This window comes from Phodopus roborovskii, unplaced genomic scaffold, assembly GCF_943737965.1.
Source record: "Phodopus roborovskii unplaced genomic scaffold, PHOROB, whole genome shotgun sequence".
In the NCBI taxonomy this organism is placed as follows: domain Eukaryota; kingdom Metazoa; phylum Chordata; class Mammalia; order Rodentia; family Cricetidae; genus Phodopus; species Phodopus roborovskii.
In genome coordinates this window covers 12,045,526-12,072,024 of record NW_026126480.1, presented here as the reverse complement: position 1 = coordinate 12,072,024, position 26,499 = coordinate 12,045,526, and the positions used below count along the sequence as shown (strand labels likewise).

At 36.8% G+C, this 26,499-nt stretch overlaps 1 protein-coding gene across 1 annotated transcript in view; it reads right to left on the bottom strand.

Moving 5' to 3' along the window:
• Window positions 1-665: 665 nt before the first annotated feature.
• Pgm2l1 (phosphoglucomutase 2 like 1) overlaps window positions 666-26,499 on the bottom strand; it is a 38,593-nt gene continuing 12,759 nt past the window's right edge. The window contains exons 2-14 of the mRNA XM_051192338.1: window positions 21,051-21,218; window positions 19,933-20,039; window positions 19,056-19,140; window positions 15,874-15,957; window positions 11,839-12,032; window positions 9,984-10,173; window positions 9,585-9,682; window positions 8,640-8,817; window positions 6,595-6,688; window positions 5,566-5,695; window positions 5,148-5,337; window positions 3,551-3,684; window positions 666-1,723 (exon numbers count right to left, since the gene is read on the bottom strand). Of these exons, the coding sequence (XP_051048295.1) occupies window positions 1,621-1,723; window positions 3,551-3,684; window positions 5,148-5,337; window positions 5,566-5,695; window positions 6,595-6,688; window positions 8,640-8,817; window positions 9,585-9,682; window positions 9,984-10,173; window positions 11,839-12,032; window positions 15,874-15,957; window positions 19,056-19,140; window positions 19,933-20,039; window positions 21,051-21,218 (1,755 nt within the window). The 3' untranslated portion in view covers window positions 666-1,620. The remainder of the gene's footprint in view (window positions 1,724-3,550; window positions 3,685-5,147; window positions 5,338-5,565; window positions 5,696-6,594; window positions 6,689-8,639; window positions 8,818-9,584; window positions 9,683-9,983; window positions 10,174-11,838; window positions 12,033-15,873; window positions 15,958-19,055; window positions 19,141-19,932; window positions 20,040-21,050; window positions 21,219-26,499) is intronic.

Sequence of the window (26,499 nt, the reverse complement as noted above, 5' to 3'; positions counted from 1 at the left end):
AGGGCTTTTCAGAAGCTTTAGACAATCAACCACAAATGACTTTCCTGAAAACTGTTTTCACATTTTGGATGATGAAGAGTTATTTATATTATCAGAAATTCCAAAGCCAGTAACACACTAAAATAAACTCACCTTAGTCTTAAACATCACTGTCAATGTTTCCTAATACCTACAATTTCCCACCAAGCACCAACCATGCTTAACCTTGTTTATCTTCTGAGATCAAGTGAGACTGGGCATTGAATCAAGGTAGTAGAAAATACTTATATCTTGATGCTTCATTTCTTAGTAAAATTACCATTACTTTATCAGATAAAATAAATCTACTTATAAAAATGCAATCCAGAAAGACTGTCAAATACCATGATCATTCCACAGCACAGTTTTCTTTTCCCACTTATAGGCTATGATAACTGAATCCTAGCACAAAGACTCAACTACAGTTACATTAAACCAGGTTTTTTAAATTGATTGCATTTTGTTTAGGGGCAGAGAACACACACAACATATAAAAGTCAAAGGACAATATATGGGAGTTAGTTCTCTCTTTCCTTCCACTGTGTGAGCCCCAGGGATTGAACTCAAGTTGTGAAGTTGTGACAGGTGTGTGCACCCACAGAGCCATCTCACCGGCCCCAATGTCATATTTATATTGTCTATAGAAATGCACATTAGGCCAGATTTTATTAAGATCTTTTCTGCAACCATTTTTAGCATCAACAAACCTGTTTTCCATAGAGGGAGCACCTATACAGCTTGGAAGATTTCCCTTAGCCATTTGAAAATGGACTGATGAAATTATATCCAACGCAGGAACACTGTTTAGTTCATACCAGACCCTGAGAATGCATTGAGAAATGTGACAAGAACAAAGCCACTAGGAGTGTTGCCACTATTGTTTTATGTTCAGTAAACATCAGTCTTAAATACCTAAAGTAAATATACATCACAACAAGGTCACCTGAAACAGAGGTGCAAAACCACAGGCTGTAATATCTGTCCTAAATCAGAAAACCTAAATAACCTATTACTTTTTGAGGCAGAGTTTTACTGTGCGGACCAGGCTGGCCATAAACTAACTAATGATCCCCCTGCCTCAGTCTCCTGATAACTGTAATTACAGGAATGTGCCATCAAGCTGGGTTTCTAACTTGAAAATCATATCTACATCATGACAATGACACTTTTCCAAAATGGGCAGGAATAGCACCCCCAGCAAACACACATATCTTGAAGAAATAATTTCCTTAACTAACCCTATAGTTATATAATGTTTCTTTTAAACCATGCTATACACAATTACGAGATATGTAATTAAGCTTAACCACAGTTTAATAAGAAAACTCACTTTTGTATTGTTTGTGATACAGGAGGAATGGCGTGCCACTGTAACACTTTTCACTATAATGACTGTCATTTAAGATTATGAAAACATTTGACTCATATCCCTCCAAACATTTTCATTTCAAATGTATATATATAATCTATTTAGCCAGCAGAATAGAGGAAAGAAAAGGGGAAAGATAACTTGGCAGATGGAGAATTCCAACACGAGGTTCACTGTGTAGAGTTCTTCATTCCAGGTCAGTGCAAAGTCATAACGTACTGATGTGCCCTAGCCTACACAGAACGCCAGGTCAGTCCATTCTTATTGGGCTCTAGAAAATTCTCTATCAGAGCATCAATGAGCTTCTTTAATTCGTCTTCCAGTAAGGCAGTGTCACTGAGGGAAAAGACACAGAGCTTGAAAATTCTTATTTTCACAGCCTTAACATTTATTTTCACTTTTAAGGAGGGCACATATCTGATGGGACAATTAAATAATTAGCAAGAAAAATTCACCCAGTTAAAATAAAACAAGACTCTCAAAAACTCCACACACAAGGCAAGTTATAAACTAAAACGGAACTGCATTACTAGTTTATCTTCTGGCCCATGGTAAAGTATGAGTTAATTATAGCCAATTAATTCTCCTAGGTTAGGCAACTGAATAGCTCAGGCCAATACCAAGTATTATTATAAAATGGCTTCCTGAGGGGCTGGTGGTGGTGCACGCCTTTAATCCCAGCACTTGGGAGGCAGAGGCAGGCAGATCTCTGTGAGTTCCAGACCAGCCCGGTTTACAAGAGCGAGTTCCAGGACAGGCTCCTAAGCCACAGAGAAGCCACAGGACTTTCACTAAAGGTGACATGGAAGAATACTACCTATCTTTCAGGTAGCAGAAAAGAGTACCAGCACTAACTAGGGAGACAGAGACAGAGGCAGGTGATCTCTGTGAGTTCAAGGCCAGCCAGGGCTACACAGTGAGAGACTATCTCCAAACTGTTTATTAAAAAAAAATAACTATACACTTATAAGTAATTCCTTCTGAATTGTCATGGAAACACTGCTGCAGCCCAAAACATTATTCTTAGAGAAGTTTCTAGTAACTGCTTTCACAGCAGTTTCTTCATTTTTAACTTAAAAATTACTTTAACTGCTTTGAACATAAAGAGGACTTTTTCCTCTCCTGTAGAAATACAGTTTTAGTATATGGGCATGGGGAAATATAAAACAATACACTCTAGTTGTGTTCTGAAGGCAACTAAAAATTTTTTAAATAACTTTTGATGTTTATTAAAGAGACTAATAGTCTGTAACAAACAACTCATTTTTAGAAACTGAATTGGGCAGATTATTTAAAACCATGGCAACACAAAAAACCGAGTATCTGGTAATGTTCAGAGCACATGTTGATCATTTCTTCATATTAAATCTCAGAGTCTTCCAAGAACAGAAATTCACAAGTTTGAAGTTCAATTCCCAATGATATAGCTTCTTTGGAAAAGTTTCTCAAAAGGTAAAACATAGTTAACTTAGGGCCAAGCAATCCTACTTCTGCATATATATCCAATAAAAATGAAAGTGCATACCACACAAACTCCTTCACAAGTGCTCATAAATGTTCCATTCTTGATAGCTTAAAAAATGTAAATAGTCTGGATGTTCATAGATGAGTGGATTTCAGAACATATCCATATGATAGGATACATATCCATAGAATGGAATATTTGGGGACTAAGGATCATATAGCCACTAAGGACCACATACAACATTTCCTTTATATAAAATGTCCTGGTATGGGTTGAATCTGAAATTTCCTTTATAGACTCAGGTGCCATCATGCTCATTCTTGCCTTAGATCCAAAGCAATGGATCCAGACAACTGAGAACTGAAACCTCAAAAAGCATGGCCCCAAATAAATCCTCCCTCCCCTTTCTTCAAAGTGTTGAAAACAACAAGAGAAAGTGTAACCCATGCCCAGTGTAAGTAAACTCTACAGAAAAGAATAGTAGATTAGTGATTGCTTACGGCTGTTAAGGACTTCTACAGGGTACAGAGGCTTTTCTTCAGAACAAAAAGGTTCTAAAATTGACTGTAGTGATAGTTACACAGCTCTGGGCATATTAAAAACTACTCAATTTTACATTGATATGTGTAAATTCTATGGTATGTAAGTTATATCCCACTAAAGCTCTTACATATGTATCTGAAAGCATCAGTTCTCACCTCTGGCCAGGTGATGCACACATCTCTGCATAATACTTGATCTTTGGTTCTGTCCCACTTGTTCGAAGGGTAGCAACACAGCCATTTTGAAAAGTAAATGTAATCATTTGGCTGTTTTTACTCACAGGCAGTACCTATGCAAAATGCAACAGTTTACACCTGAATCTTCATTTTCAAGAACTATAAACTACATTGCACTTAATGAAGCATCTAAGGTAGCCTATTCATAGAAACAAAGTAGACTGGTGGTTGCCAAGAGTTGGGAGATGGGGGTAGAAAGTTGTTTAATGAGTACAGAATTTCAGTTTATCAAGGTTAAAAAGTTCTGGAAATCTGGTGCATAGTAATATAAACATATTTAACATTACAGAACTATATGCTCTAAAACTGGTAAGATTTAAAAAGAGGACATGAAGTCCTGAAACAGGCTGGTTGATTCCAGAGAAAGTTGGAGGGAGGCAAGTGAGGGTGTATAAGATCAAATTTATTAAATACATGTATGAAATTTTCAAAAAAGAAAAAAGTTATTAAAACTGGGAAAGATACAAACATGTTAAATACATTAGAATATTGAAACAACATCTGAATATTACAAATAGAAACTTAAGCTAACAGTTATCATAACAATAAAATGAATATGATAATTTATCACACATAAGTTATCTACCCAGGTAGGAGCTTTGAGAGACACAGAGGAAATGGACCCACCACATGCAATACAATGATAACATAAGTAGATGTCAACAAAGACACTATTACATAATCCACAGAAAGTGGCTGATTATGGGAGCTGGAAGTCACAATGAGGATGTAGCATTTGCCTTAAGTCTTAAGCCTCATGCATTCTAGGTAAACACCTTATCACCATCAGCCCTTGCCTTAAGCCTTAAATAATGGTCAGATATGAACCTACAGTAGAAAGGAGAGAAGGTAAACTAAGGCAAACAACTTGACCCAAAATACCGGAAAACTTTAAAATGTGTTTAAGAAATCAGTCCCTCTATTTGTCTAAAAGTATAGGGAGTCAGTCTGGAAATGTGTTAAAATTAGAAAGCTGTAGGGTGCTGAGACCAGAAACTTTTAGACTCCAGTTTTCCACACCATTTATCAGCACTGCACACCCCTTCTCTCACTTTCTCCTCTTCCTTGAGTTCTTTTCTTCAAGCCTACTCCCCTTTGCACCAAGGTAGTACAGAAGGTTATTTGGGGAGTCATGAATGTCAGAATCAAAGAGACCAGTTATTGCATATCGAAACAATGAGTCTGTCTCTCATGAACCCGGAGGCCACCCCTTTACTACATCTTTTAAATATTTAAAAGAAGTTTTCTTTTAAGAAGAGGTGTTTTTCAAGAGCTTCAGCTTCTAGCTGAACACAAAGACTCCTGGGAAGGTGGTGCACCTGGACGGTGCTTAGGTCTTGCTAGACTCCACCTGTAGAGTCTCACCTCTTCCATCTGGCTGCTTCTAAACTATGACACTGTAAACTAGTAAACATGAGCACACTGGCTTGAATCTTATGTAAAACTTGTTCCAGTTTTGTTTTTTGACTTAGTCATTAAATTGTCTTTGTTGTTTGAAAAATGAAAAGGTACTTACTGATTTCTTATTGGGCTGGCTGCTGTCATATCCAGTGGTTATGTCCCGTACGTGCAAGATAGCAAAAGCCCCACAAAACTTTGGGTATTCATTTGGAGACTCAAAATTGCGAATCCTTTCAAATATAGTTTTGATGGTAGGTGGGTCATAACACAAGAAATAGGAAGTTTTTGACATGTGATAACCGTATCTGTGCAAAGATTTAAAGCTGAAGTCAGATTCTAGGTAACCTTTAGGACATATTAAAGATACATATTAAAGATAAGCCAACATAGTACTTTTTAGAAAATGATACTGTTAATTTTAATAGTAAAGAAATCTAACTGTTCCTCAAAACCACACTAAGGACCAAACCAACAAAGCAAACAAAATAGAAAGCAAGAAAGATCTGGCATGTGTGATTCATGTAAGAACTTACTTCTCATAAACTTTTGCCAACTGCTCTGTCAGGGTTACCTTCCTGATCTCCAGGAAAGAGGCCATCTCAGCAACAACAACAGCTGCACTCACACCATCTTTATCCAACACCGAGGTTCCACACAGAAAACCTGAGGGTTACATGGTGTCTTTAGAAAAGGGGAAAACTTCAGCCTACAACTGCCAGAGTTTTACATTTCTCCCCTGACCAGGGAATAGAAGAGCACATTATCAAGCCAGTAATGTATGACTGTATTTCAGCACCCAAGTGTCTTAACTGGCAGTTTAAGGTCAGCCTAGGCTATAATAGCTAAGCTCTTTTCTCACAAAAACTCCTAACATTAATGACAAAATACAGCGACAACAACAACAACAATAACAAATCCAACTTGTTAGGAATCTAGTAACCAGAATGTATTCAGGGACCTTTAAGTTCTTCTCTGATGGAAAATGAACTTACTTATTGTGATCTAATCTTCTTGGGCAAACAACGCCTTTAAGTTTTTAAGTAATGCAAAGTAATGTAAGCATGCCACATGCTTAAACTGCATGTACCTTTCCACAACACCATGGCCTGCATAAAGCCTTTGTCAATTCCTTCTCTGTAGCCTGATTTGAGGGTTTTTCATCTGATGATGCTACTGTCCACTTGAAAGAAAAGACACATACTGCTAGGCATGCATCTCTGCATTTTCTTTCTTTTTTAAGCAGTAGGAATACTATTTAGAAACCCTATAAGCTTTTCTCCCTCCCTTCCTTTCTTTCAAGACAGGATTTCTCTGTGGCTCTGGCTTCTGGATGTCCTGGAACTCACTCTGTAGACCAGGTTGGCCTCAAACTCACAGAGATCCACCTGTGCCTGTCTCCCAAGTGCTGGGATTACAGGTGTGCACCACCACCACCTAGCTGCATCTCAGCATTTTCACAACTCAAAATTATAACCAGAGGTAAATGTCTTCTCTCTACAGAATTACTATATTTTAAAATGCTTTCAACCAAAAGAAAAAGGTTATTAGTATTTACTACATACCAATAGACTCTTCAAATGCGAAAAGGACTTCTTTCCCATGCCCTAGGAGATCTTTTATCCTACTTCCAATCCATTTAAAGCCTGGTAATGTTTCCTGAAAATTAGAGGAAGCCACTCCAGTTAAGTAACTCTGATGAACACATATTAATGAACTTATTTCTAAATGCACATAACCCCTCAATAGTGAGTTTCTGTCATTGTCTTTGGTCCATAAAGGTTTATATAGAGATAAATACATAGTCACAAAATACCATAATCACCACACACAGGCACAAATAATGACCCACTAGCAGAGAAACAGGTGACTTACATCAAATATGTTTATGTGATGAAAAATATAAATGCAAAGTGATATATATCTATGTGTGTGTGTGTGTGTGTGTGTGTATGTGTATGTGTTAAGTATTGTAATGGGTGTTTTACATCATCTTTTCTAATGCTCACAAACATTGCTGCCATAGTAGAGGCTCAGAGATTACCATTCCCAAGACTGCACATAAAGGATGGGGACAGGGTTTATTTATATTGCTTTCCTAAAACTGTCCTTTAAGCACTCATGGGGATGTGATTTAGCCTACTCAGGTAATCAAAGCCTTTAGGTTTTTAGTGACACAATATAAGCATACTATATGCTTGAACTGTGTATATTGTTTCACAAAGCTGTGGCATACATAAAGTCTTTATCAACCCTTTTTGTAATTAGATTTGAGGGCTTTTCATCTGATGAGCTACTGTCCACTTTTAAGACAAGCCCTACTTTAGTGTCAACAGAGAACGCTTGTATACACACTAATTCTAGAGCTTTGCCATCACTAATCTGTTTCCTAATTCAGTTTTCTACTTCCTCTTAAAAAAAATAGAAATAGAAAAGCCAACACCACCCTCAGTAAAAACAAATTTATAATATTGCTTTTTAGAATCAAATTTCTCTTTAAGCTTAGGATATATTCTTTGCCATAAACAAGGAAACTATTAACATCATAATTCAGAATCTTAGGCTTGAATAAAATTTCATTATCTTCTATTTTTTTTGTATGTAACAAACACAATACTCAGTTTTCTCTTCTTTGTATGATGGGTGTATGTGTATATACATGCATGTTCATGTGAATGAGGGCGTATGTGTGCCAGTCCACAAGTGGACTTTAAAGGACAACCTTGGGAATTGGTCCTCATCTTTCAATCTTATTTAACAGGGTCTTTTCATTGTTTGCCATTGCATTCAATGGAACAGCTGGCCTCTGAGATTCAGAAGCATCCCTACATCTCATCTTGTCATAGGAAGACTAGAATTACATGTGTGTAGTATTGCATCCAACTTCACATTGGTTTTGGGGATTCAAATTTGGGTCCTCAAGAGTTCAAGGCATATCCCCAACCCACAATATTCTTTTACTTATCCAATTAGTGTTAAGATCCATAGCTTGTTGATGACTCAAGAAAAATGTCCATTTTTATTGATACTTGGCAAAGAGGGCAGAAGACAACTTAACTGACCAAGTTTCTTAGTCCAAGAAGCTGTAGAAACGGTCCCTAACTGCCCGAGGGTCACAAAATTAATGATCCAGCCTGAGAGTCACTACTTATTTTCTGGATATAGAGTCATTGGATCTTAGTCTGCAATTTAGAGTTCTGGTTAAGGTAACAATTCACAATTCTATATTTGATGAGTATAAGCAAAGGTTCAATGATCTATAAGTTTCTGAAGTTTGTGTTACTGATAAGCCAGATTTTCCAAGACTAAAATGTTCTACATCCCCATATGACATTCTCAGACAATACTACATGGAGTAAGAAGCATTGATGTAATGTCTGGAAGAACATTTCTTCTAAAATTAAGCAAGTGTTAAGGGCGGTGGTGGTGCACGCCTTTAATCCTAGCACTCAGGAGGCAGAGGAAGGCGGATCTTTGTGGGTGAACAGGGTTAGAAAATAGGGAGAGTTATAAATGAGATCAATGAAAGTCAGTCTGATGCAGAGGTGTCTTTATAGAACTGTTTAGAAAGTAGCATGCGGACTTCAAATAAAGTCTGCTTCATTCTTACCTCAAAATGAAATCCTTCTTTAAGTGCAATCGCCTTTAAAATTTTAGAAGAGACAGTGGTGGCTAGCATGTAAACGTTCTTCACATCAGCATTTGATTTGTTTTCTTTCCAGCAATCAAACATCCACCACCCAAACAAAGCTGCCAACTCATTCCCTGTGAAAACTTTCCAATGGCCACTGTAGAAAGAAATGAAAATTCAAAGTCAAGACCTTTGGAGCTTCTCACAAAAACTTTCTGGCTCAGATCTTCAAATTACTATCCATGCCCTGCCCCCCGCCTTTCAAAATCCCCAAAGTTATTATATGACAAAACATTTATTCCTTCTTTTCGGTGTGTTGTATACAAATGTGAACCTACTTGTGTGTGCATATGTATGTGCATATGTAGGGAGGCCAGAAGTAGCTTCCTCTATTACTCTTCATCTTTATTTAAAGTATAGTTTAAATTTCATTTGTGTGTGTGTGTGTGTGTGTGTGTGTGTGTGTGTCTGTTTGCCTGTGTGGGTACATGTGTGTAATGACTGTGAGGATCAGAAGAGGGTGATGGAGCGCCTCAAACTGAAGTACAGACAGCTATGAACCACCTGAAATGAGTGCTGGGCACCAAATCCAGGACTTCAGAAAGAGAAGCATGTGCTCTTAATTGCTAAGCCATCTCTCTAGCTCTCCACCTGATGTTTTGAGATAGGGTCTCTTACTGGACCTGGAGATCATCAATTTAGCTAGGCAGACTAGCCAGCAAACTCCATGAACCTCCTGTCTCTGTCCCCAACAGTGTTGTGAGTTCATATGTGCAGCTGAGTGTCCTGAAAACAGTTGTGTTGTGGTTATCTACTGCCTCTGGCTCTTAGAATATTTACACACCCTCTTCTGTGATAATCCTTCATCTTGGGAGGAGGAGGTGATGTAGATGTCTCATTTAGGGCTGAAGCTCCACTACTTACTTCTGCTGAAGTTCTGCCACTGCTAGCCGGTCTGCATCAGGATCTGTAGCTAGCACTATCCGGGCATTCTCTTTCTCTGCCAGTCTCAGGGAGAGTTCCTAAAAGGGCGATCCAAAAAGATTGTACTAAAAAACCCAAATCCAACATTCTTATTCCCAAATATAGGCACTACATCAGTAATATGAATTTCAGAAAGCATGCAGTCTGAAGAGACAGAACTAGGGCCACTTTCTGCAGAGATTTCAAACAAATTACATCTCCAATGTAATTTGAAAGGTCACACTATGGTGCTTGCTGCAGAGCACAAGGGATGCATGTAAGTCATCTTGACATGTCACTCAGTCCCATCTAGCCTGGTGGGTAATAAGCTGAGAGTAATTTAGATATTAAAAATAATACCAGCACAGATTCTCCTTCCTCGGGGTTTGGGCATTTAACAGTAGAGAACTCTGGATCTGGATCTTTCTGTTCTGGGACCGGAATTGGAGGCTTAAAACCAAATACTTGAAAAGCCAACTGTACATAGTCATGTCCCACTCCGTGAAAGGAGGTATGTACAAATTTCAAGGTGGTCTTTGAATTTAAGTCCCTGTAAAGAAAAATCACACATATCCTTACTTACCATTTACTAACCACTTCATCTACAAAACAATTTATAAAATAAATAATATTCCATAACAACGTTCAAAATACACATAAAGAAGACACCCAGCATCCATATATACTTGGTTAGTACTTTGTTTCAACATGTATCAATTCTGTCAGCCTGGCTTTATTTCTTTAAAACATATTATTTTGCACAGAATACTTTAGTATTGAAAAACACAATCATAACCCCATTGTCAAATCTAACAAACTGAACAATAATTTTTAATGTTATCTAATATCTGTGTTTACATTTTCTCCAAGTGTCTAAAAATATCATCTGGCCCCTATGTCTCTCAAGTCTTCTAATTTGTAAATGTTCTTTCCATTTGTTTCCAATCCCTGTTCTCTCCCAGAGAATGTCCCATATCTTGGTATGCAAATTATGCATCCTTTTTTACAGCTTCTTGTTTTTCTTCTCCTCCTTCCTTCCCTCTTTCAGTTTGAGACAAAATCTTTTAAATGTCTCCAGCTAGCTTCAAACTCACTGTGTAGCTGAGGGTGACAAACGTTAACTTCTGATCCTCCTGCCTCTGTGTTCCAGGCATTGTGATTACATAAGGTATGTCACTGTGCCCAGTTTGTGTGTTACTAGGGATTCAACCCAACATCTTTGCTCACACAAGGTGAGCACTCTACTAACCGGGCTATGTCTCAGCTCTTATTTATATTAGTATGTTTCTCTGGTCTGTTTCTACAATGAATGGGCCATTCAATCTAGGGGCAATATGAGATTCAATTCCAGTTCTTTTGCAAGAATAAGTGCTGTGTATTTTCTACTGAGTCACAAGAGGAAGTCCATAATGTCGATTTCCAGTTAATATTTATGAGTGTCCTGCCATGCTCATCTATCCATCTGCAATTTCCTATTAATTGCTAAGGATCAAGATCACAAAATTGTGATGTTTTAATTCTATATATTCTTCTTCCTGCATTAATAGTTGAATCTGGGGAAGCTAGATCAGTGGAAGAGTACTGTCTAGCATATATAAACGCCGAGTTCAATCTCTACCACAGGAAAAATAAAAGTTGATTTTCTTTCTTTGAAAAATGTTTCTCTTTCAGCCAACTCTTTTAACTCAAATAGAATTTACACATGGGAAAGAAAATTTATCAGAAAGAATAAAGCATTAATCAATTTTAAAGATGAATTCATAATTCATTATGAGTCTTGAATAAATGATTTTTAGTCTAGAAATACAAAAGTGACCAATAATGTGCTTTCCTAGTATTACCTATAGTAACTGGTTTTCTTTCTTTTTTTTTTTTTAAATGTAAATTAATTACAGGGCCTTCATGTTGGTTCTTCTATGCTTTTGATATGACCTAATTATCTCCCAGTATGTTATAGGGGAGAGAGGGAGAGAGGGAGAGAAAGGTAGAGAAGTGAGAGAGAATAAGAGGAGAGAGAAGTAGATAGATATATAGATTATAGATGATAGGTAGGTAGGTAGACATATGGATGGATGGATGGATAGATAGATAGATAGATAGACAGATAGATAGATAGATACTGAATGATTCTGATACCAAGCTTGTTCAGGACATTTTATGTACCAGGCCTGGATATACGTTATTCTAAGGTTATCCTACAGTCCCACTTTGATACCTGTGAAAACAGATCTTTTTCAGATCTTCCATGTATCTCTTGCAAATGTCCTGGAGAGGATCTTTCTTCAGTGGGCTGGTGTCCACTAAATTATCATTCCAGGAACCATTCCAGGGTTCCACACACTCTTCTATACATTTCAGAATTTCTTTATCATGTGGAGATGTTATTTGAGCACCAGTTTCCCAATAAACCTATGAGATACATAAATATAGTAGTAACTAGTTAAAATACTTGTTAGGCTCTTTCTCAGCTATAGTAGAGCTCTTTGGCTTTTTGAAGAATATCAAATTAATTAAAAATGTCAATATTAGACTAATTTACCAACACTAAAGTACATTGATGGTAATGATTTCACAGAGACTCATCAATAAAACAATTGAGAATTATATCCTATCTTAGAATCTACTGCAGTAACAGGTTAATTATAAGGGATCAGTATAACCACCTTATATGCATACACTAGTATCAAATTATATTCTTAGATTTATGACTATATACTGAAGATAAAAAAACAAACAAACAAACAAACAAAAAAAACAAAAAACAAAAAAAACACGAAATGGGGCTGAAGAGATGGCTCAGCAGTCAGAGCACTGGCTGCTCCTGCAGAGGGTCCAGGCTGGTTTCCAGCACCCACATGGTGCTCACAGCCGTCTGTAACTCCAATCTCAGTGTCATAGGATCTGACACTCTTGCAGCACTGCACAGAGGATACTGCATACATGTGGTGCACAGATATACATGCAGGCAAAACAAACATTCATATACTTTAAAATAAATACATATTTAAATACTAAGAAACCATGAAGTATCCACAAAACTTACACTATTAAACTCAGCATTGTGTTATATGAAACAGAATAAATCATTCCCACTGTAAATTCAAGTAGAATTATGTAATATAAAAGTATGTGTCAGAAAAAATAAAGATGGTATCTACATACATTTCAACCAGTTTTCAATTTGTCTAGTAGTTTAATCAATGTGGCACTAAGAACAATCACAGCCCCCCAAAAACATTTAAAAAAAAAAAAAGGATAAAATTCTAAGACTTCTTCTCAGGGTTTCAAAGATGAAAGGGATGTCCCTTAGAAAATATTTATGCTGATCCTGTCATGGATATGACACAGAACCCTGCTCCATCCTAAATGAAAGATACAAAATACATTTGAGTGCACATACTATGTATTAAACTCTGTCACAAGCAATGTGACAAATTATTTGACTTAAAAAATCTTCTATCAACAACAGAAACAACAGGAAATAAATTCATAGAAATTAACTCACTACTGAATTAAAAATGGGTCAAGACAAAAATCAAGATGAAAATTAAAAATTTTTAGCACTGAATAAAAATGAAAGCACAACATACCCAAACCTTTGGGACACAATGAAGGCAGTCCTAAGAGGCAAGGTCATAGCACTAAGTGCCTACATTAAAAACAAAACAAAACAAACAAAAAACTGGAGCGATCTCATATGAGCAACTTAGTGACACATCTAAACACTCCAAAGCAAGAATAAATAACACCCAAAGAATAGATGAGAAGAAATAATCAAATTTGAGGTTGAAATAAGAACAACAAAAACACTATAAGGCATCAATGAAATGAAGAGTTAGTTCTTTGAGAAAAATCAAGTAAGATTGAGAAACTCTTAGCCAAACTATCAAAAGATGGAGAGAAAAATCCAAATTATAGAAGAAACGGGAGAAATGATGACAAAACTGAGGAAATTCAGAGATTAAGGACATACTTTAAAATTATATTCCACCAATCTGAAATACTTAAAAGAAACTGATGAATTTCTTGACATGTATAACCCACCAATGTTAAATCAAGATCTAACAAGCCCATAACCTCTAGTAAAATAGAGTAATAGAAAGTCTCCTAAGATTTCCCATATTTTAAAGATATCTGTGTTTTCTTTCATGAGAAGTTTGTTGAAGTGTGTACACCCACCACCTGTGTGTCTATCACCCATGGTGGCTAGAACAGGGCATTGGATCCCCTGGGATCAGAGTTACAGATGGTTGTGAGCCATCTTGTGGTTCCTGGAAACTGAACCAGGGTCCACAGGAAGAGTACCAGTGCTCTTAACTGAACTATTTCTCTGGTCTCTTCCTGACAATATTGTTTAAGACAGGGTCTCTCATTGGATCTGGATACAGCTCCTCGTTTCAGCCAGACTGGCTGGCCAGCAAGCCCCCAGGTTCCCTGCCTCTGTCCCATAGCGCTGAGATTACAGATCTGCATGGCCACACCCAGATTTCACATGGGTGCTGGGGAACCAAACTTGGGCCCCACACTTTCAGAGAGAGCACTTTACCCACTGAGCCATTTCCAGCCCCTGTTCAAGGATTTTAAATTTATTTTTATTTATTTTTCAGCCTTCCATGGCTGGCCTCAGGCTTACTACGTAGCTTAGGCTGGTCATGAACCCAAGATCATCTTCCTTAGCCTCTGGAGTACTAGGATTATGGGTGTGCACCACAATGCATTAACGGTTAAGACTTTTTTTTAAAAAGGATTTTTATTTACTTACTATTATTTATTTATTTAGTGGTGCTAGGGGAACCAAGCCCTCATGCATTCTAGATAAGTATGATTTTATGTTGCAGAGTAGCTTTAGCTTCAGAATAAAATTGGGTAGAAGGCACAGACATTTCCTATCTGTTACCACATTACACAGCCACCATCTTTAACAGAATTCCCCACCAGAATAGTACATTTAAAAATTATGAACCTATATTGACACACCATTATGCCCCAAATTCAATGTTTCCATTAGGGTTCACCCTTGGTGTTGTACATTCTATAAGACTGGGAAAATGTATAAGGCACACATCTACCTCTGCAGTACCATACACAGTCTTAAATGCCATGATCCGTCTATTCATCCCTCCTTCCTCCCTCCCCATGTGACTTCTGGCAACCACTCATCTTTTTACTATGTGTACAGTTCCACATTTCCCAGAATACTGTATAATTGGAATCATACAGTATATATGTTTCAGATGACTGTCTTCACTTAACAATAACTATTTAAGAGTTCTTCATTTGAAGCAGTAGACAGTTAGCTTAATCATTTATCAATTATTTGTGTGTGCTTATGTAATGTGTGTATGAGCTGTGTGGTACCTGTGGGTGTGTGGCACATACAGAGAGAGACTAAAGCAGAACACACAGTACCTTCCTCTACCACTCCCTTGTGTTTTTCCTTGAGATAGGGTCTTTCACTAAACCAGAATTTTGCTGTTCTCCTACCAAAGCTAGAGTTATAGGCATGTAAAACTATATTTGGAGCTTTACAAAGGTGCTGGGGATTTAAAATGTCTGTCAGACATCTCCACAGATGTGTAGTAGGTGCTTGGGTACAGGAATCTGATGCTCAGGGAAAAGACCTGTGTCCTTTGCTCTTGCTGACAGCTCCTTCTAACCCTTGCAACTTTCTTAATCTTTTATGCTTTAATGACACCAATATCTTCTGGCTTTTCTCCTATCTCTAGTGTATTTTTCCCCTTCTGTTTATTTTTCTTAAATTAATAAGTTAATATTCTCTAGGATCCATCCTTCTACCTTATCTTTTGGCTGTACATCCAAGTCATGGACTTAATCCTGTATGTTCTAACGGATATGGTACCCCTAAAATCTATAACTTCAGCCCACATTTCTTCCTTAAGTTACAGATCTCCACATCCAACTGCTCACAGTATATTTGTTTACCTGGTTAACTCACAACACCTGGAACTTACATGTCCTAAAATGAATTAATTGTGTTTCTTCCCTGACTCTAGGAATAGGCCAGGCCCCAAATTTTAAATCGGTATGAAATCTTTCTCCTAGTTGTCTAGAGTCCCCCCCAGACAAGAAGAAAAACTTGAGAACATGGGCTCAGTGCTATGCTGCTTTTCACCTTTGTCACTCTAATTTTGTCATTTTGTCAGAGAAGCTATACTGTAGCAAAAGGACCCTGTGGCCACTGAAAACCCTGGGCAGATCAGAGGGATGGGAGAGTGCATGTAAGGCTTACCTTGTATCCATTGTCCTCTTTGCGGTTGTGAGATGCAGTAATCATCACACCTGCAACTGCTTTGAGCTCCTGGACTGCATATGGCTGAAAAAATACATATCACAGCAGCATTCATCCACTTTGCTTGCTAGAATATTCATACATTTTACATGAACATTACTTGTCTGAATGATGCAGGAGGACAGTTATCAATAATTTAAGATATCATTAGCTCCAGGTTTGATGGGTAAGGTCCATTTCTAACATATTCAGTTTAACAATCATCCAATTATTACCTTGAATGACCTTTCCTTCCAATCTCATTTTGCTTATTGGTAGTATAACAATTTCCTATTCTTTTGTTATACAATAATATTTAGTAAATACTAAATGGCAGACTCTTTACTGTCAAACACAATCATAAATAGTTGGAGATGGAAATAAATCTAGAAACCATCTTATCCATCTCATTTTACCTGAGTTTTATGTGATATTACATAGTCATTAGGGAGAAGATTCGAAGCAAATAACACGAGTCTTATGCCTTCTAATTTGAAGATCTTTACATATACTCTGTATCTTCATGTCACGTGTCAACTTGCCCTTCTTGGGATTATCCCAGGTTGGGTTTCTCTTTCTCTCTGTAATAACTATTATTTCTCTTCCTTGGATGCTTCCCTACAGCTTCCACTATCATAAAGACTACTATCCAGACCACAGAGGGTTGGGGTGAGAGGGGAGGGCAAGAGTGTGGGTAGATGTTCCAGGTCAGATCACACTAGTGTAGTCCCTTGACATGATTCCAGAAACAGTTTCAAAACCCACACCTGATCAGAGGTCCCCACCCCCACCCTGAGATACTCTGGCTACACTTAGTTGAGGAAGACAACCTTTGATCTGAAGTCTTGGTGACAAAAGGGTGTGAATCTGGGATTGCTAAAAATACCCTCCTGATCAACTACTACAAATCTACCTGAGATAAGACAGGAAAGCCAACACACTGGCACTGGAACTGGCTATGGCACAATCTTAGATTTCTGAGTACTCTGTTACTGAAGCTGAACATATAGAAGCATGTGAGACTACTCTACCATTGAGCTACAGCCCTAGCTCCTTTCTGTAACAAGATAAATAAAAGACCCAGAGACAGATATTTGCATTCAAGCTTCAAGATGAAGATTAGAAAAGCAAAGCAGCTGGGCACTAGCTCTCACTTTACCTCAGACTGAAAGGTGATCTTGGCTCCACCTAACCTCAGACTGTAACCTTTACTCAGCATGGCCAGTGAATCCTGAGACTTCAATGTCTTCCTAGTCAATGTGGCTAGAGAATGAATGCCTGATACTGAGACCATGCTGGGATTAAAGGCTTGTGATCCCAGGTGTTGAGATCATCTTTGTGTGAGCTGTTTCTTTTTTCTTTTTTTTTTTTTTTTTTAAGGACTGGATATATTTCTCGCAGATCTAGGTGGCCTTGGACTCACAGTTATCTGTCTACCTCTTAATTCTGAGTCCTAGGATAAACGACCTAGAGACTGATATTGGAGTTCAAATTTGAACCTGAATAGCAGAAAAGCAAAGCAGCTGGCCACTAGTTTCTTACCTCTACTTTATGCTGAATGGGGTGATCCTATCTCCACAAGCTCTCAGCAAATCTCAGACCTCAGCAGACCTCAAACCTCTCCTCAGTGTAGCTGGAGAACGAATGCTTCTACTGAATCTTTGCTCCTGTCTTTTAAACTCCTCTAGTGCTGAGATTAAAGTTATGAGCTATACTTCTCTTTTAGAATAATTATATCTTATGTAGATCTGGGTGGCCTTGGACTCACAGAGATCCATCTATCTCTTAATCCTGAGTCCTACTAGGATTAAAGGTGTGTACCACCACCTCCTAGCTTCTGGCTGCTGGGATTAAAGTTGTGTGCCTAGCTTCTATGACTTGTGGCTAACTTTGCTTTCTGAATCATCAGGCAAACTTTAATAAATCATAAATAATATACCACCATACCTTTCTAGTTTCTATTATTCACTGGTGCTAACTTAATTGATACACTATTTTTTTTTTAAGCAATTCCTTCAGGTTTTTTTTTTGTTTGTTTGTTTTTTGTTTTTTCAAGACAGGGTTTCTCTGTGTAGCTTTGGAACCTGTCCTGGCACTTGCTTTGTAGACCAGGCTGAGCTCAAACTCACAGAGATCCACCTGCCTCTGCCTCCCAAGTGTTGAGACTAAAGGCATGTATCACTGCCTAGCCTTTTTTTTTCTTTTTTGAAAAAACTCAGTATAATAACCTATAGATATTATTCATTCCCTGAATGTTTGATAAAGCTTACATATAAAATCATTTGGACATGTTAGTTTAAATTTAAGAATATTTTTATAAAATACCAATTCAACTTACTGAATAATTATAGTTATTCAGGTTTACTATTTCTTGTAAGTTTGATGCATCAACTATTATTCTAAGATATTGGCTAATTCATCTAAGTTTGCACATTTACTTAAATTATGGTTAGAAATACTATGATTATCTTAGTTTCTACTGTATTTATTACCCACTCCTTTTGTGTGTATCTTGTATCTTCAGCACTATTTCCAGTTTCATTAACAAATGTTTAGTTATATTTATTTACTTATTTGGGGATGGGGCAAGTCATGCAATGGACCATGTGTGAGGGCAGAAAACAACTTGTAGGAGTTGGCTCTCTATATCTATCATGTGGGCCCTAGAGACTGAAGTCATGTTGTTAAGCTTGGCATCTGAAGCCATCTCTCCAGTCCAGTTTTGTCTTCTGTTACTATTTTAAGTTTATGTACTTATTTCTTTCTCGTACTTTTACAATTTCATTCTTTTAACTCTGCTCTAGCACAAACATACATATTATTATAGCATAAGTTGGTATTTTAACTTTTGTTTTTGCTACTGCATTTGTTAAACTTACAAATTTCTCTCCCTCAAAGTGGGGCTTAGTTCTACCTCATAAATTCTGGTTAAAAACATCTCACCATGACTCCATGACTATAGGCTAATCAACTTGTACAGCCCAAGCTCAAAGCAAAATTGTTTTCCATCCTTTAATTAGACTTGTATTGTATTGGACATTCAATACTTAGAACCATATGTATAGCAAAATCTGAATCCTAATTGTCTTAAGAAGTCCCACGAAGGGCAGCCAGCTGAGTAATCACCATCACAACATACTTACTACGAAAGGTGTAGGAACATATCTTGAAAAAAGGTAAACAGGAACATCTTTAGCAAGCAACACTGCAGCAGTGAGTTTAGCAAGCCTAAAAAAAGATATTTCACTTAGTCCTTCCCATAATTTTAATAAAGCAACCTTCCATATAATAAATGTTTCACAATGGAATTACTTTAAAGTTGAAACAAGATCTTTAGTGGTAGCCAAAGCTGGGTGGAGCTGTTACCTAAGTTTGCCTCAAACTCCCAATCCTTCCTCAGCCTCCCTATTATGCCACCATACCCAGCCAACCTATTCTTACCATTATTTAAGCTTGATTATTTAAGCTTGATGCTCCAACTTAAAACTGTTAAGTAAGGTTTGTCTGTCTGTTTGAGGAACTAGGGATGTTGCTTAGTGGTAGAACACTGGATTAGTATTCATAGGCCCTAGCTTCATCTTCAGACATACATACATAAAAACAAAAACCCTGTAATGTTGGAGGACAATGAAGCAAATAAACTCCATTTGTACAACTGTCTTCCTTAAAAAGTACCATGACTATCAATTTATGAAAAGATACTAAGGCAGGATTATAAGAGAACAGAGCTTCATAATTACTTCTATTTAATGCCTATACAAAAAAATTACAGATTGACATTATTCTGTGAACTTGCAATATTTGAAGATTATTTTTATACTTCTATAAAATCTAAAGCTCATCTCTGAAGTGCATTTTTACTTCTTTGTCCTCAAGCTTCAGAAAACATATAATAAGCACCAGCATGGGGTCCTGTTTCTATATGGAGGTCTCTTGTTTCAGAATTCTCACCACTAGAAAAAAAAAATTAAGTATTTTATCCCCATTCTAATGTAACCTTTGCAATAATTAACATTGTACCTCTGGCTGCTGCAGCTGCTAGTTACTTGACCCCGAGTGTCATACCCAACAACAAAGCCTCGCTGCTTGAAGTCCGAAAAACACCTCTCCAGGTATTTGTACATCCCCTGTAGCAAATAAACAGAAGATTAGCTCCTGTTGCAAGTTTCCACAATAAGTGCCTCCCCCAGTGCCTGCTTTTAATTCTGAGAATGAACTGAGGGACTCACACAGGTTAGGCAAGGGCATTACCACTGAGCTGTATCCCAGCCCCAATGACTGCAATTTACAACCTAAAAGTCTCCGGTTTTTATGTTTAGTGTGCTGCTAATTGACTCAGAACTTACTAATGTGGGAGCAATACTGCTCAATCCACAAATGTGAGATGGCAATCATTTCTCAGATTTTCAAACATATTTAGTATTACAGAAATACCAACTTAGTAACCACAACTCCAATATAACACATAAAATACTAAGGAAAGAAAAAAAGGTAGGAAATGAAGGTCAGTAAGGGAAGGGTGTCAGAAAGAACATTCAGAAAAAAATCAGGGAAACTGTTTCTTACTTCAAGGCTCTACAGGACAGAATTTTCACCATCTCACTTTGTAGCCCAGGCTCACCTGGAATTTGCTATGTAGCTGGCTTCAAACTTAGTCACTCCTTCCCTTGAGTACAGGGACTAAAGGTGTGCACCACATCCAGCCAAAAGAACTCTTCATGAGGAGGACTGTGGTGTGGACCAATGGTTCTCAACCTTCCTAATACTGCTACCCTTTACTACACAGTTCTTCATATGTGGTGACCCCCAGCTATAAAATTATCTCATTATTACTTCATAACTGTAATTTTGCTGCTGTTACGAATTGTAATGTAAATATCTGATATGCAGGATATCTGATATGCAACACCTGTGAAAAGGTTGTTTGACCCTGAAAGGGGTCAAGACCCACAGGTTGAAAACTATTGTTATAGCTATATAAACGATTTCCAACATAAATCTTGGGCAAAGTAAAAGATCAAAATTGGTCTGCCCTTTTTGTTTATAACAGTACCTTCCTGACCAAAATAGTTTTTTAAATTTATAAAGTAAAATAATATAGCGAGAAAAGAACATATATAATAGTTTGTAATACTTGCCTGTGTTGACTGTATTACTGTAAGATCATTAATGTAGCAAAACCCTGCCCCCATGGCAGATCGAAGTCCAGCAGTCCCAAAAGTCATCCGGCAACAAAGACGATCACGCAATTCCTTGTTCATCCCATTCCGTAAGAGATTTTCAATTTGTTCTTTTGTTTTGGGATTCTGTTTTAAAAAAAAATAGATCTAATCAGGAATATAAAATGCTAATACTAAGTCTGAGGGCCCAAAATGTAGACTCATAAGCCTGATTCATTATATTTCAAAGTTACTTAATAAAATGAGTGTATACTACAAAATACAGTATTATCTATACATAATGTGTGTGTATATATGTATATATGTGTGTGTGTATGTATGTGTGTGTATATGTGTACATGTATATAAATATATATATATATACACACACACACATATTTTAAAATAACATGTTATTTATTAAAAATCACCCCACTTACTGAGTTTCCAAAAGAGCCAGGCTCTGCTGAGGGTGATTTACATATACCTATTTTTCTCTGATTTTAAATTATTTTGTTTTTCAAGACAGGTCTCTCCATGTAGCCTGGCTGTCCTGGAATTTGCTGGCCTCAAACTCATAGACATCTGCCCCCTCTGCCTTCCAAGCACTGGGATTAAAGGTGTGGGCCACTACTGGCCAGTTTATAATCTTAAATTTAATAGCTATGAATAAAATGTCAAGGAACAGGTGGGATGGGGGAGAGGGAACTGAGATTGGTATATAAAATAAGGTTGTTTTAATTTAAATAAAAATTAATTTTAAAAATGTCAAGGAACATCTCTGTCAGGATTTCTGTGCTTCTTGACTGTGGATGCAATACAATCAGACACCTCCTTCCCCTGCCTCCATGCCTTTTCTGCCATGATAAATACTCCTCAATTGTAAGCTAAAATAAAAGTCTTCCTTAAATTGCTACTTGTCAGGTTTTGTCATAGCAATGAGAAAAATAATATTAATATACTGTCCATTTTATAATTCCTATACAACTTGAATCTAGGAATATTCTAGTAATAAACCTAACAGCTTGAGAACCACCTAAGTCATACACTACATCATTTAGAAGATTAGAAAAGATATATATTAAAGAATGTAGTAGTATCAAAATCAACAATGCCAAATCCTGATATTGTTATTCATTAAAGGAAGCCCATGTACAAAACTCTTCCACAATTATAACATTTTATATACTATTCTTAAATATCACTGTCAGAGATTTGTGCTTGAACAACAAATACCAGGCTAATAAAACAAAGAATTTTTAAGTTTATGTTTGAACAGAGGTTAAAATAGGGAACTGCAATCTGAAACCCTGAAGGGTGAACCCTGCTGACATTTACTTTTGAGGGTTAGCCAACTTGGAGATCCATTTCCAGAGCCCTGGAGCAGAGCAGGGGTCCAGTCAGATGATTTCTTATTAGCTTCAAAATATAATCTTGTTAAAGGAGTTATTTCCCTATGTAAAGAATCCATGTTTAATTCTAAATTTAATCTACCTATCTTAAAAAATTCACCCAAATTAGCACTGTTAGTTTGGTTTAGATAAAAAGCTTAGATGGCTTTATTTATTTATTTATTAATAAATCATATAAAACAAAATTTACTTGAAAAATAGCTTACTAGGAAAAATAAGTTCAGGAAATGAAAATGTTAACCAGACAAAGACTGGAAAGTAAGTTTTGAAATATAACTTTTGTTATCACTTAAGTATAATATTGGGTAGGGAAAGATTAACTTGGAAAGTTAAAATTGTCAATTATTGTAGTTTAAAACTTAAGCCTTCCTGGAGATGTAGCTCACTAGCAAGGTGCTTGTTTAGTGCACAGGTTCCAGGTTTGATCCCTACCAGTGTAAAAACCAAGAATAGAGCTAGAGAGATGGAACAGAGATGGAACAGAAGAGTACTGGCTGTTCTTGCAGAGGACCCAGGTTTGATTCCCAGCATTCACGTGGCAGCTCACAACCATCTGTAACTTCAGTTGGGGGATCTGATGTCCTCTTCTGGCCTTCTTGGACACCAGGCATGCTTGTGGTACATAGACATTTATGAAGACAAAACACCCATACACATAAGATAGTAAAATAACTAAAACTAACTAAATAACAAGTTATAAAGCACATACTATGTACCACACATAGATGATACTATTGGTAGTTCGAGGACTTTACAAAGTTCAATATGTAGTATGGTAGAAAGTTAAATTTCAGCTTCCACAGAGACTGTGCATAGGTTCTGAGTGATATAGCAGTATTTGGCCTAGTTATTAAGCTATGGTGAATGAAGAAAGGGAGTTGAAGGACGCAATATCTGATCTGATAAGTGAAAAAGTAGTATGAACTAAATTGTAGGAGAAGAGAGAGGAGGTGGCCCACTCTCTCTTCTCTTTGGGTGACTTCAATCAAATGGATCTGAGACCTTCTCATTACATCATCTTAGGCTTCATACTCCATATTTTCTCTTTAGTCTTCCTCTTAGCAGTCTATCACTACATGCTTCATCCTGAATACATCACACTGTCTTATATTCTCTAATTCTCTAACTCCGAGTATTGCTAAATTTGTGCACTAAATTCTTAGTTTTGGTTATTTTGGTTATTGTATTATTTCAGAGTCAGAACTTATATTTTAAAAAATACAAACTTTTAAATTATTTTTACTTCTCTGCCTAATTTTTAATTTTCTTTTTTCTATCTTAGAATTGGCAAGCAGTTATTTTAAAGTCTGTATATCATAATTTAGCATAAAGTTCCTCTATGAGTCAGTTTACAGTGCAATTTGTTTCTGTGGGTAATTGTTTATGTTGACCTAATTCTTTGTGGGTCTGGTTAACTGACTCTACATTGCATATTATATTTGCAATGTTATTAATAGGAACAAAATGAGGCCTGTAAGGAAGGTATTTCCTACTGAAGCCAAGTACTATAGCTGGAATCCAAGCACATGAGAGATAGAAACATTCAGAATGATCAGCTATTCAAGGTCATTTTTGGTTACAGAGTAAGTTGAAGGCTACCCTGGGCTACATGAGGTCCTTTCTTAAAACAAGCATAAAAGTGAAGGTCCTTAACCCATATATAGATTTTTTTTTTCCTTCTCTTTTTGTGGGCACCTGAAATCAACAGCAATCTAAGCTCATTTTAGTCTAAGGTTTAGGCCACTTAAATGACTCATATCTGGTATTTGGTCTGTGTTAGGAGTGCTGACACTGAATTCATGAAGTCATATGGCAGACCTTTGAACTGTCATTCTTAAGTAGCAGTGGTGGACCCTAGATTTAATTTTTGCCTGTTTATATCAAATGGGTGATGAAAAGACTTCTAAACCTTTTAGCTGCCTATCTTGAATAAGAAATTGTGAATTAGGTAAGTGTTCTTGAATGACAAACTCAGCTTTCTAAATTTCTGTATACATTCAGACTGAGGCCTAGAATATTCTTATATTAGATTTTAACCTAGAAATTCTTGGCTAAACTTGTTGATTATTTAACATCTCAACAGTAGTTTATATCTATTCTGTATTTAGCTAGTTGTTCAATGTTCAAATTTTCTCACTTGTCATTATTAGAAGTCTATCATTCAATGAGATATACTTAGTCTACTTCCCAAATCAGCACTAAACATATATTTTGCACATGTTCCGGTATACATAACATATATGTGAATGAGTGCATGTGTGCTCTCACATATCACTATATGAGGTTAGATACTTAGCATCATGTATCTTGAGGTACATGGTTCATTTAAGGGTTTGTCCCAAGTAAGAAAAGATTCCAGTATATCAGGGATGTCCTTGACACTGAAGTTAGCTATTAGAAATACTACAGAACAAAGTTTTACTCTAAGTAGAAACTTAAAAAAGACAATATATTTAGGCTGCTGACAACTAAGAGTAGCTAGTTTTACACTTTAATTACTAAGCAGATTCATGGCCTGATGTACAACACCATTATTTCGGAGTAAAGAAAACAATAATAATAATTTCTTCTTTTTAAAAAACAAGTTATAATTTTCATATTCTTTTGTTATTAAGCTATAATTATGAACTGATAATTAGAAATGTCTTCTATATCACATGTGTATGTCATGTTTATACATATTATGAAAGTAATGCCTATTAAGCTTTTACACTTTACATTTTATAAAACAGGAAGAGTAAAATTAAGAGAGTGGAACAGAGAAGATGATGGAATATGAGAAGGAATAAATATCTTGAAAAAGTTACATGGAAACCTACTACTATAGAAGCTTCTTACAATATATAAAAACACATACCAAAGAGTTAAAATGGAGTTACCCATTAACAAGGCAACACTATCCTTATTGACACCAGAAGCTAACAAATAAGTCCAGTACCAGGAATGGGTTACTTCTTTTGGAGTTGCTGGGCAGTGAAGTACACTAGATCCCCAAACATTATAGGCTATTGTAACTGCTCTTACTTACTCCCTAGTCCTTGATTTTATTTATAGACTTTATTGCTGAAGACATATTTGAGCCATAAGACATGGAGAAATAAAGCTGGTATTGACCTGAAAGCTTCATCTCTATATTGGCTAATTTTCACAGTGATGGAAGGTGCTATGAACACTACTGGAGGAGAAAAGTAATCTTCTATCATACTCAGATGTGAACACCCTGAGACCTATAGTAAAGACTGGCATGGCAAGACATGCTCACTCGTGCAATAGTGGCAAGAACGACACAGGAGTAACCATCTGCTTTCTGATTGGAGTTAAGTCCCACTCCACAAGATTAAACCAATACCTGGCACCATTATTGGGGAAAGAACCTATGGTTAGGCCCTAGGAGAGAACTTACTATACTATTATTCTGATGAATGGACATAGTACATTAGAAGTAGTATTTCTAATGATTTACCATTATACCCATAGATCAATGCACCTCTCAACTCTCATCTAAGGAATTTCTATTTGCAGTAGATAGTGATTAATAGACACCTACTATTAGCCAAAGTGCAGAGAAGAAAAGAATGTAAAATACTCAGCCCAAAATGGAACCTTACCCCCTCCTCCCAAGGCTCAGGGATTGTTGAAGAAGAGGGAACAGAACAAATGTAAGAGCTCAAGGCAGTGGATGACTACAGGGAAACAGTGCTTCAGGATACAGCAGTGATGCTGCACCTAAGAACTCACAGTAGTTGCAACAACATACACAAACCTATGAAAGCTCAAGCCAGACCAAGTCCCAGCATGGAGATGGAAGCTGGGCACGAATCCCACTCCTCCCTTTGAAATCATTGGCAGTTGTTAGCTGCTAGAGGAGAAATTTCTTTAAAAGTGTAGCCTCTGATAACTAGACTACTCTCCAAAAGAAGACCATATATCTAAGAATATTTGGGCAACACAAATGGCTCTTGATGGGTTTTAAAAAATAAAATTAAAAATAAAGGACCAAAGTCATAAAGTAGGAA